The sequence below is a fragment of the Acyrthosiphon pisum genome, chromosome A2, assembly GCF_005508785.2.
Source record: "Acyrthosiphon pisum isolate AL4f chromosome A2, pea_aphid_22Mar2018_4r6ur, whole genome shotgun sequence".
Classification (NCBI taxonomy): Eukaryota; Metazoa; Arthropoda; class Insecta; order Hemiptera; family Aphididae; genus Acyrthosiphon; species Acyrthosiphon pisum.
In genome coordinates this window covers 70231386-70245323 of record NC_042495.1, presented here as the reverse complement: position 1 = coordinate 70245323, position 13938 = coordinate 70231386, and the positions used below count along the sequence as shown (strand labels likewise).

Genomic DNA, 13938 nt, shown 5'->3' with positions numbered 1-13938 from the left:
ACGAGGAATATCGGTTACCGATGGTCGGTGGTTGGTTGCGACATAGTCGTGTTCGTCGGCTGGCTGCTATTGTCGCAGGTGAACTTGGTGCCCGTCTGGGCCATCCGGCTCATGCACGGCATCGGAGCCGGGGGCCTGGGGTTGCTGACGCCCACGTACATCGCACACATCACCGACTTCCGCATCCGGGGTGAGAACTTATGCCGAAATTACGTTTTAGGTTTGGTGCGCGGTTCGTGAAATAATAGCGTGACGTTAAATTCTATATAAGTGTAATATATGTCCAGAAATGTAATTGGTACTAATAGAATAGCATAATATATTATTATATTATTATACACTCTGCCCGTAAGCACAATGTGTATAAGTAATAATTTATATTAAAGAAAAACGTATAGCTCAGGGGATTTTTTAGACATCGCCCCTTCGTATCCGCCCCAAAACAAATATAGTCTTATAAATGCGCTATTATATACTTATTAATCGTCCCGGAATTCAACGTAGTCTTACGTAGTGTGTCGTGTGTACATAATAATATTATACCGAGTGTTATACACCGCAATTGTGTTGTGCGTGACCTAGGTCGGGTATTGGTGTTCCACCACGCGTTCGTTTGTTTCGGCGTGTTCTACGCGCACGCGTTCAGCGGCATCGTTACGAACGCCCAGTTGACAGGCGTGTGCATGGTGTGGCCGGCCCTGCACATCCTCATCTCGATCTTCATACCCGAATCACCGTTGTACGAGTACAAATGCCACGGCGACTCCGAGCACGCGAAAACGGCTATGCGTCGAGTCAAAGGCGAAGACTACGACGTAGACGAAGAATACTTGGCGCTCGAGGTAGGTCGCGTCGCGGAAACGTTTTCGAAAGTCCCGACGGGAGGCCCGGCGACGTACGCAAGATGATATCGATTTTATAAATTCGTTTTTTTTCCGAAAACAGAGATACGTGTTCGAGTTCGAGTGCATGATCGGTGATAACAGAAGCCGCCTGACTCGTAGGATAGTCGACATCGGCGCAAGACTCGTGGTGCTGCAGCAGACTTGCGGCGCGAGCGCGACGATGTTTCACGCCAAATCGGTTATCGGCGGATTCGGTTTGACCACAGAAATCGCGGGCTACAGCGACGAACGTGTGTACGGAAACACGCAAACAATCATTACGATATTGTTCGCGGTTCAAGTGAGCGGTTTCAAAAAAAAAATTACACATTTACATATAGCTGGTAGGAATCTCGTAAACGTACGTATCCGCAGAGATAGGAACGTAAAATTGTTATAAAAACATTAACATGACGACAACCGGGTAACTATTTTTTTTTTATAAATTTATCAGCCGTCCCATAGGCTAACAAGTTAATTTGTTATGTTATTAAGTTCTGCCTGTTTTTGCGGTATTGAATCCCTTTACTGTGCTGTTCCATATCTATACTTGAATCACTGATCCAGAATATCTGTAAGATTAATAATGTTTTGAACTAAATTTCTTCTGATAAAAATAAGACCCGATCTCTGTTTAAAATATTACATTTTTTAAGTTACTTGTTTGGTAATAGGTCTATTACTAAATCATTTCTGAAACTTGCTAGGTAATTAGTGTGTTTTAATTACCCCTGTCAATGCGTAGTAAAATTGACAAATCAAGTTTTCAAATACATCTTGATTGATGATAAACCCACTCCAAATTGTAATGGTTCTCATTAGGGAAAATTAGTCGGTAACAATAACGCGTCCTCTGGGTTTCCCGCAGGTCTTGCTGTGTCTCACCACGGTCGAGCTAGTTGAGTTTTTGGGCCGCAAGTTCATGTTAATTGCGTCAGCCATCAGTATGGGCACGTGCCTCGCGACGCTGATGTTATACCAATCATATTATCCAATCACAGACATCTGCACTTCTCCAATCGAATCGAACGAGTGGCACAAATACGTGCACATCATACTCGTGTGCATGTACCTGTGCTCGTATTCAATTGGATGGGGACCGGTCGTCCCGCTGATCTACGCAGAAGTGGTTTATTTCGACGTGAGTGCCTATACGATATTGTTATCCAATAGTGTCGAGTTTTCGAATTTTATAATAAATCAACGTAAAGTATAATGTATACGAATTCAGCTGGACTGAATGACAAACGATTAGAGCGTTTACATTCTTACTTTATATCGCGCGTCGTCCTGAGACTGTCTCACAGTTATCGTCGTCGTACAGTTTTATAATGTAGACAATAATAATAACATTTTCAAGTACATAATTTGGTTGGTAAGGGGGGCGTTTACTCCGACAAATTTTAAGAGTGGTCCGATCGACGTGGCGTCTGTGAGATCGACCAAATATATTATAATATTATATAATATATTACTGCGAGGATATTACATTTTCCTTAAGCTTCATATGAATATTTTTTGTAATAATCGTTATAAACTATTTATATTAAACAATAATAATACTAATCACGCCGCAAAATATTAAATATTTCGTAGTTTAACAATATAAAATATAGCATATTATCAGATACTATCCAATTCCATTGTAAATGTGTCACACAGAAATGGTTTTCGAGTTTGATTTACGCCGGTGGCCAGTTTGTCTTGTTCCTGTTGGCGTACACGGTTTTTGACGCCAACGCTCTGTTGAGCTTCAACAAGTACGTTTTTTACATGTACATCGGGTCATGTGCCATCAGTGTCGCGTTCGTTTATTTCTGTTTGCCGGAGACTCGTGGCCTGCCACTGTACCAGGTGCTGAATCATAATAAGACGGAAAATAATTGCGTTGACACCAGAAATGAATGATTATATCGTTAAGTTATTTAATTTTATTACATTGTACTGCGTGTTGTATACGCGTTGTTTACCATATTTAACTGTATATTATAATTATAATTATTATTGTTTTCTGTCAAAAAGTACACAATTTCGTTTACCATAATATAATGTTGAGTTTATATTATGTTGAGTGGTTGTGCAAGTTAACAGGAACAAATGTGTTTGATTTGTGCGCGCGTCTTGTCGCGTCTATTCGCAACATTGGCTTCTTTCCGCCGGCAGTCGAATGGGGTTGAAACGGTTAAATACCTATGTAAGGGGCGGGTACTAAATCCCCGTAGATTCTTTCCCGTTATGTTTACCGGATGGAGTTCATTCGTCACGTAATGTCTCCTCATCGCCCCTACTTCGCGAACTCTTCCAAGGCCGCACGTGGCAAAAGCTCCTCTCGACTACCCGTTTTAACCATTTCACTGATGAGTAATAGTTTAAACGCTTACCGCACGACCGACGGATACAAATGACACCTCGGCGTGTCAATCAAAAATCACTTTCTGGCACACGGCGAAATTAAAATACCTGAACGAGACGAGCGATATAATAATATGCAGTAATATCGTTACGTCGTCGTCGTTATTTTTAACTCTATTATTATTACCACGGTTGTATTCTGCGTAACAATAATATGTTCCGTCCAAAACTGGGGCCTATTTCATGTTATGCCATTTTGTACAAAATTATTATACAATTCTATGTATTATACATTTATATCTATAACGCATAAATGGGCTGAAGCCAAAATATGTTTATGGGTAGTTTACAATATTTAAACATTTTACATTATAAACGCCACACCACAGATACCGGCGGCGGCGGTGTAGCTGCCGTATAACATAATATAAATATAACGTGCTTCAGATCGCGCACTTTGTATATATACAAGTGAAAAGAAGAAAAACAATAACATAATAATCATATTTTATAATACACTCACGGGTACGGGATAGCTTTTGTTTATTCTATATATCGACACGACGTCAGTGCATAGTTTACCTGTAACAAACCAAAACAAAAATTGACATAAGTATAGGTACTTAGGTATATACGTGTATATACGTGTACAGGGCACATTTATATTATATACTATACATAGTAATATGCGCATTACAAGTCTGCACGGAGTACATATGCTATATACATATTTATACACCTCTATATCATATCTATTCATTATATTGGTATATGTATGTTATATATATTGTAAGGTATACACACATGTCGAGTACAACTAATTTAAACTACTTTTGTCGCATGTGCGTGCGTGTATCATTAGATCGTATTCATGCATTAGTAACGGCTTGTTAAGCCTGTTCCATGCATTGTATGTTAAATAAAAGGCAACAAGTCTTGACGTCTTCCACTAGGATACACAGAGCTAATTATATACGATGGAGCACGGACGGCCGTTTATCCGATTCGTGGCGCGATCTCTGTCGTTTCCGGAGTCGGCCGATAATCGAATTCCTGAGTATTACTTTGACGCCGACCCCCCCCCCCCCCACCACACACACACACACACACACACACACCTCCGAAACCGTCGACGACGACGTGACGGACGTATTATAATATTTATAATATTGATATTAACTGTAACTAAATTGTATTGAAAAAAAACCATCGAAATTTTGAAACCGTATTAAGTATAGTATATTATTCCTATATTATAACGTCACATATTGTGTAATAATATGATAATGGCAGCATATGCGTCCAGTACAATACGCGATCTGTTGTCCAACATTAGAGATGAATTTGGTCTTGTACGCGAATATAACAATATAATATTGTACATATTATAATAAATATAGCATTCGCATAGTTCGTTATCGGTCATCGCGACATATATAAGTGGGTGTATAGATATAGCATTATTATGCTGGGCAAACAATAATATAATATATAAAGGATATTGAAGGTTTTTGTTGTCTCTCACATACACGACAACACTGTGACCTAAAAAGTCATAAGGGCTTAAATATAATAATACAATTTCACGATCATTTCCTTCGTTCACATATCACCAGAGTCATGTCAATGATACTATCGTAATATCGTCCTGTCAGTTTCTGTATCTGCAAATGTATACCACGCAAATCACGGTATAATATAGTTTTGACGATGCTGCTAAACGATAACAAGAGAGATAATAATGGAGCTACACTGAAAGTTAGTTTGGTAAATTATGTGTATTATATAGATCATCGTCTGGTGTTCAGACGAAAAGTTTTCTTAAGAGTCCAAATAAACCTCCGTGTCTGGTGACTGTGGTGATGGTGTGCGGTGGCAGAAGGCATTAAGAATATGAAGAATAAGAATAAGAAGAATTTTAAAATTCCATAAACAAAATCCACTTGAAAATAAGTAAATAATTTAAAGTGGTAATTTTTGAATAATATCCGAAATGGCAGAGAAAAATAATTGAATTGCAAATACGACACGCAGTGCTAATACAATAATAACACACCGGGGGCATTGGCTTTTGCGTAACGGTCCGCAGAGGTGGTCTTCTGTGTAGAACGATATAATATAGAAGTGGCAGGAAAAAATGGTTTATAATAACTTTTAATATGAAACAATTGAATTACAAATAGATCTAGGCTACCGACTACGAATAATAATAATAATAATAATAATAATTCAAGTTTAACAACCTCTCCTCTACGCCGCGTTCTAATAACGTTCATTCAAATTCGTGTATATAATAACAATATTATAGGTATTATAGGTACACAACAGTACGTCCGTCTGCACCCGGCTGAGTTGTACATCGCACAGATATTGTAATACGATATAATATAATAATGTAACACATAAATTATAATCGGTCCGCGATGAGAAAATATGTGTTATTATACGTGGGCCGGTCGTGCAGAGTCAAATATACAGCGGAAATAAAATTATAAGATGTGACTCTAATAATATAGAGTGGAATGAAAAATCAAATTATGAGCACGGGTATTGATTAGATATTATAATATATTTCGTCACGATGAAAAAATATAGAAATGCGGGTAAAGACAAAAAATGTAACTATCATGGTTGATTGCAACAACGTCCGAAATGACATAATAAGTTGTATTATTTTAACTCTTCCTCCGCTCCTTCACAATTCCAATTTGACAACGACGACGGCACTGGGTAATTAGATCACTGGAGAAAGTCGTCCGTGATGTAATCTCTATGAAAAGATATTTTTTTATTTATTTATTTTTTTGAATTGTTTCGATTTATATGTACGTTTAGAATATAAAGCACTACCGAAAACGAATACATAACATGACGTGTATTATGCATTCGAGTTTGAGAAGATTCAGGAAGTAGCAACAACAGCGACAACAGCTGTCGGTGGCATGTTGCGGAGAAGTGAAGTAAATCAAACGAGAATTATTAGGGTCATTCGGACTGTATGATTTATCTATTATGTTTAAATTCAATTCCACCTTTCACAATCGACCCAGATTCGTTAGTTTTATTAGTCCATTATCCGATTGTATATTATGCTTTTTTTTCTTTCTTTTCATAATTATTGTTGAAAAGCCCAAATGACTGTTGGCCGGTCAAGTCGAGCTAATGGATTAGTACACGGGATATGCATCGTTTATTCACTCCTCGGCGAAAACAAAATAATATGCAAAGCACAAAAACCACGACGTGTCCGTAAAATCGAGCACGAGTCGTATGCAACGAAACGGCGTTAGATGATATTTTACGGCGACTTTTAGCAGCACACGATCGGTTGTACCTATATAGTGCCGGTTGCTATTTACTCGAAGTCACAAATTGAAGTCACTTACGCGACTTTGCGGGTACAAAACGAAACGCGACGATCAAGTTTTTTCGTCCGTTCGGTACAAGGTCGTGAGTATCATTAAAATCTCCGCCCATCAAGTCCGCGGTCGCTGGTCTTCTTATAACAAATCCACGCTCCCGGTGCCCATAAACAGAATAAACATTCGGACAATTCAATACGCGCGATGTCGTTACGTAATAATATCATAACGAACACTACTTGTCTCTCCCCGTAATAGTTAAGAGGAATGCCATCAGTGCGTTTATATACATTAATATATTATATTATATATATATATATATATAGACGTATGTTGTATATATAGTACAACACACTCACAGACACACACACATAAATACTATAAAAATTCTTGTAATCTTGTATCGAGTTTCAGTAGAAAGTTGCACGTCGACCTATTTTCATAAATACACACACATATATATTTAATACCTATATACATATATGTAGATATAAAAGTTGAAATAAAAAACAGACATTATTAAATACACGATAATTTAACAAAAATAACATAATTGATAATATTATTATCAAACTATTATAATTTATATAGGTAGGCATTGGAAAAAAAATCTATCAGTAAAATTTAAAATTAAATAATATCATTATAATATTATTATTATTATTATTATTATGTGTATATACTGAGTCGTTTTTTACATACGTTCGGAATAATTGATTGGCGCGTTCGGAAGTCCCTTCGCGACGATAACCGCAGCTTAAATTGATTTTATGACCGTCCGAAGAAGAGTTCGTTCGTAATAGAACGCGTTATGCACGGCCCGTATCAATCCGCGTTCAAATAAGCTGTTGAGCAACAGTAATGTCAGTGATTTACGATAATGCGATAAAAACAATGAAATTCGGTCAAATTATTTATTTTATGTACAGAATATTATGTAAATATGTAAAATTATATAATAGCAATATGTATCCGGAGCCGTCGTGTGTATATTTTTTGTCATCGCGAGAGCGACCCACGATTATTAACAAGTGTCTGTACTCTGTCCGGTATTCGTATATTATGAAGGATCGATATAAAGATTTTCGAGTTATAATAATGAGCCGTTTACGATTATTATAATTATTATTGTCGAGCTGGTTTAACACTTTCGAGTCCCCGTGGCGCTGTGGAAAACCTGCAGAGGTCTATTTTATTTATTTATTTTCGATTTGCTCGTATTATTGTTTTAACGAAACGTCAATTTTTCCGAATAAACGACGAATCAGTAATAACTAATAAGTAATAACCTACAGTGCTTAAATGCAACAAAAATATTATATGATATAATATAATATGAGTGTAAATGAATGTACATAGTTATTAACGACAGACACGAAAAGTCCATTATTGTTTATTAATATTTTAGTATCACATGTGATTGATCAGTCATCATCACACAGTGTAGTATTATTAAAATATTATTATTACAGGTTTGACGCTTCTATATTTTACAACCAGTTTCAAAGTAAACGAAATGTCTGCAATATGTTAACCTAACCTACACGTATTATACATTTTTATAACAACGGAAAGTAGCACGTGGACGACTCTTCCCGCACTATAATAATATTATACTCTCAAATTAAATGTATATAATATTATTTTTATTTTACTAACATAATTGTATTAACGATTATTTCTAGGCTATAGTGTCGGAGAGAAGCGCGGCAATAAAAAAATGCTTGTATTTTAAATGGATTTTATAATGTAAACACACGAACATATTATATGTATGTGTGTTACATTTCAAAAGTAATTTAAAATTTAAATCATTTTGTAGTTATAATTTTCAATATTTTCTGCCCTAAATCCCGTTAAACAATATTGGATTATTTAGAGGAAAATTGTTAACGTCCAATATAATATTCCAAGTAATTTTTATATTAGGTACCTAGTCATTTTAAACCACTGTGATTGTTTATTTTTCTTCCGAGAAACACAAACATTCATTATATTATTAGGCACGGCCCAGGAAAATGAAATATTTAATTGTAATTAAAAATAAATTATACCGAGAGTGAATAGTGACTAAATGAGTGAATGACGTTTCTAGGTCACCGTGGGATTTCCATAAAAAGTCGGTTAACGAACACAATGGACGTCAAACAGCAAAACGGAAGTTGTCTCATACATTCTAATTAAAACAATTTAATATTATATAATCATTGTTTGTCTTATCAAAAACTCAAAAGAACCCTTCCCCCCCACCACTCGCCCACAAACATATTTTATAAATTCACGTATGCCGTCTTTGCAACTCTATCATAATGTATTATGTTATAATAATATTGGCGAGAGTTCCATACAATATGTTATTATCCCGATGACCGAATAAAAGTCCATCATTAAACGTGGATTACTATTGATAATTATTGTGTATTAAAAAATAGTAATGAGTTCTATAACGTGAATTTGAACGACAGTAGTTGTACTGAGCACACAAATACGACAGAGGACACTAACGGGCGTGACTTTGAGATCGAACATAATTTAACAATTAAATTGTGCTGCATATTATGTCAAACATGTGACATTTTTCAGTTTGATCATCACTGTAACGACGTTAAGTGGTAACTCTGGTAAGTAGGTTGTAGGTGGGTACATCGTATATAGGGTTACCCGCGACCTACATAACGGTTGTTTTTTTTCCCACATTTCTTCTTTTTAAACATGCTTTTTGGGACGCACACATATTATAGTACCACGTTCGCACATGTATGCGCACAGACGATCATTAATTATTAAATGTATCCGATGGAAAATTATAGAGAGAAAAAACCATAGAGGGGGGGGTGGGCGGACCGTCTGAAGAGGGAATGCATATATAATAGTATGCACGGCACTTCAATCATCGCATATAAAAGGACGGCGTCGCGAAGGGGGCGAAAAAAAGAAGCAAAAATCAATATTGCCCCGAGAACCCTCGCGTAGTCGCGCACGGCTATGATATCGCGTATTTCTTTTTTTCTTCTTTGATGATTAATTTATCTTTATTAAAAATGGAATACTTGAGCAGGAATAGATAGTATACGTGCAGACATGATATATTGAAAGAAAATAGTTATTAACTATAATGATGGGTCCGACGCCGCGGCTGTTACGGAGGTCGCGATATTATTTCCGTTTCGATCACCGACATTTTGTGGAGATTGGAGGTTGGGTGAGCGGCGCACTTAGACCACGGTGAGAAGTTGTTGTTTTTTTTTTTTCATCCGTAAACGTTTAAACAAAACAGTATGGAATTTTATTTTTTTTTTTAATAAATACCTAATAATAATTATAATTATTATTATTACTTTGTTGCGGCGGCTAGATAGCGTTGTCAGTTTTCACGTCGCTCGTTGTATTGATCGTTCTTTAATAAGCACTTTAGAAACGACGACAACGTCTGTGTGTGTATGTATATGTGTTTTTAACCTAATTACTTTAAAAATTATCTCGTCGAATGCAAATTGTATTATTAGTGTGCAACATGGAACGAATTTTAATTACGACGACGGTCGTGTATTATAGTAACCTCGTTCGATAAACGAGTAAGAAACACGAGCAAACGATTGCAAAAAATCCCCACAAGTATAAACCCATATTATATAGGTAGGTATATACGTATAATATTACAATGGTTTTAATATTATAAATTGCTGTGGTGTAGTCACAATATTGTTTTATCGTCCTCGACGGAATAACGTGATAACATAACGAGTATTATGTTTTATATTTTATACACACGACAAAACGGTTTTATTATTATTATTTATATTATAATCGAATATCGTAAATATATAATATATGTAAATATAAATAATACAGTAATAAACAATAATTAATACGTTTCTCGTGACATTTTTCCTACGAGTGGCCGATAACATCAAAAGTAAAAATATAATATATTTTAATATACATATCTACACTCTGTGTTATAACTTATTTGGAAATCGTTGCTTAATTAATTATTTTACTTAATATACATACAAATACGTGTGCATGTAGTTACTATCATGATTCATGATTGTCTACAATAATATTTCAGATTGTTAGTTGTTACACTACATATATATAGTTATAGTTACAGACGTTGTGTTGGTCGTAAATCTATCGAAATCGTGGATCTATATATATCTATCTAATAAAAGCCACTGGGTAATGCATGCAGCGTCGCAGATCAAAAAAATTGCATAGAACCACGAAAGGAGTGAGTGGGAGATGTACAGACGACGATTATTGCCTGCGGGACCGCCTACGAATCACAAAAACCACCCGACCTCTGTGAAAAACTTTTGATGTGTAAAGTATGTATTTATTATTGAGTTGGAAAAAAATTCGCATTGGCAAAAGTAATTACGGTGTACAAAACTTTAATATAAAAGCTACAACTTGAAGAATTTATTCGTTATTAAACATTAAAACTTTGCTACTAACATTAATCTAAAGGGAAACTTTTCATTTCGCGAGGGGTGGATGTGGGAGAGTGTGAGGAGTATGGTGATGAGGAGCGAACGGGTGGAGCGGGCAGAGTATGTGTGGGTGCAGTGCGCGGAGCTTTTGGCCCCGGACGTAAAGTTTAAACTTAAACTATCAAAACTTGCACCGTAAATTTCGTCCTCACCGTGGCAGCTTTTAATAGAATGAGATTTGGAAAAGACGTGCAACACGATTTTCTGAGAAATAACTCTTCGTGGCGCGAGACGCACGCTGCTACCCCTCTCATGTTTCACAGCAACCGAACGACCACCCCTTCCTCATCGAAGGGTAGTCTGCATCGACTTTCAACCGATTCCAAACGGTATACTTACATTTATAATGTTATTATAATATATTGTTTTTACAGTTGACAAAAAAACCAAATGACTTTGACAGATGGTCGGACAATGCTATATACTTAATCAAAAGTGAAGCGTTTAAAGGTTAAACGCGTCCGCGGTAAATATTGACAGCCACTGCACATTATGTGTTTTATATACTTCCTGGTATACGCGTACATCCAATTTTGGGGTGGGGGGCAGTTGTAGCAGGGAGTTATCACTTTTTTTCTTTTCTATTGTTTTTCACGCGGATCGGTTAAAGACTTACTATTTGTTTTTTTTTTGGTTCGAAGTGCAACAAATAATAAACATTTTATAGTTGTTATACCTATATACGCGCAATCATAATATAATATTATATTATTATAACCACACGTCCGACGACACGCGTTATCAAATTATGAAATTAAAACTCTATATTATTATGACAACAAAACGTATATAGGTACATACATTATTAATTTATATAGGCACATAATATACACCATATTGTATTGTTATTCTACATATTTTGATTTTATGTCGCGCGTGATAATAACACGCGATAGGATGAGGACGATGTCAATGTTTAATTAAAATGTTTCCGTTTGTCGTTGGCTTTGTAACGTACACATAATATCTTATTTTGTGTGTTATATACCGAAAACGTGAAAGGCTTTTCATCAGGGACGACTGACGAGACACGTGCAGCAGTGTTGTCGCCTGACTGAAATAACTTTCCATTGTTTGCTAAATGCGGTACGGCGTGGACGGTGGGTCGTAATTGGGGTGGGTGGGGGTGAGAAATACTGTTGGTCGGGGATGTAGAGGTGACTCCGCCGTGGCATGTTAATGGTTCTTAATTAAACCGAACCCGGCGTTCCTTCAGACCCCGTTGGATTTTAACGACGTGCTTTCCGAATCGGATCAGACCTGTCGAAATAATATGGTTGGTTACATTTTTAATCGCTGTAAGTGGTCGGATGCCTATTTTGATTACATAATAATATATAAAACGTTCTGCGCCGATCTGCCAAATCTGCAGTACGATGACGATACTCTACATAACGATATCTGTTGCCCGTCACCGTGGACACATCAAGGACATTCCAGAACAATACATTTTATGAGTGGACAAACGAGTAAAAATTTTGCACGTCAGTAAAAAAACCGAGCATCCCCCGAAACCGGACACCGGGACGTTTAGGTATATTACCCCGTGCAACAATCGGTACATGGCGCGTATGGGCAAACACTGATAGACAATAATAACCTATTGCATTGCATCGTGTATACCTCATGGCTCATACCGATCGTTTTACTCTACATCCGTCGTGCGACAGTTAGACTTTGGAATGTGTCCCGGTGCAAGTGGTCAATTATTTCTCCGCGACAGCGATTGAAAACAGAGAAACAAAGTGATCGAAAAATGTGTTAATTATAAAATCATAGACGGATAACTACTAATAATAAAAAAAATAATAATAATAATTTTAAATGTCACGACTGAATATCCAAACTGGTTTCGTAACAGTAACTGAATTCTTTCCGAAGGTACCTACATATAAATGCCGTGAAGTAATATTATCATTTGTTAAACCTGTTTTTTTCTAATCTTCATCACACCTGAAAACCGGCAAAATATATTTACTGCCTATTAGAATAAGAGTCTTTGTGTTCTAAGACAATTTTATAGCTAGCGTAGAACGTTCGATTTACTGCACTGCAGAGTTTATGCAAATTCCAGTTACCACATAATATACATAATAATATCATAATATCCTGCATATGCGATATTAATCAGTTTTCTTTTAATTATTGACCAGCGCACTGTATAATCAGCACAACACTTCCGACTAGAATATTATGATATTATTATTAAATAAACACACATTAAATATTTTTAATATTTTAATTTTAATCGATTTATCAAATAATATTGGGTTACGGGTATGTGCGATCAAGAAACAAGTTTTCGAATGTTTACGTATCATATGGATATAATAGGTACCTATGCTATAATAATATACTAGAAACTATTTTTTAAAGATTTTCAACCGATAAAAAGGAAAGGAAAAAAATCCAATACCTATAATAGGTATGTTTGTACAAACTCACGACACCGAAATACCGTGGTATGAACACGTAGACACGTCTCGGGAGAAAAAAAAACTACTATTTTAATTATACGTATATTAAACAAACCCTTTCGAATTAATAATCACTTACGAAACACAACAACAATAGACATAAATGCTATTACTACATCAATTGTTAGAGATGTCTGTTCGTTATTATTCCATGTAATAATGAAACGTTTATAATTGTTTAAAAATCATGTTTCCCCGATCCAAAGTCAAATATTTGAATATAAATACCATTGTATATCGTGCCGAGATAAAATTTATTACATCAGTGTTCCTTCGAAAACGTTCAGATGATGGGTTTCAATAATATTATATATTTATATATCAGATAGTATACATCGAGGAAAAGTTACTCAAAATAAAAATCATA

At 35.9% G+C, this 13938-nt stretch overlaps 1 protein-coding gene across 5 annotated transcripts in view; it reads right to left on the bottom strand.

Annotated features, from left to right (window-relative positions):
• The window catches only part of LOC100164788 (GATA zinc finger domain-containing protein 10), a 106643-nt gene that overhangs the window by 52866 nt on the left and 39839 nt on the right, over window positions 1-13938 (bottom strand). For 3 of the 5 annotated variants that reach the window (XM_016805138.2, XM_016805137.2, XM_029490444.1), the window contains one exon: window positions 3760-3818. The exons of 1 other annotated variant lie outside the window; for it this stretch is intronic. In XM_016805138.2, coding sequence (XP_016660627.1) covers window positions 3760-3818 — 59 coding nt within the window. Of the gene's footprint in view, window positions 1-3759; window positions 3819-7300; window positions 7444-13938 lie in introns of all 5 variants that reach the window. One more of the 5 variants, XM_016805140.2, reaches the window with a different exon arrangement.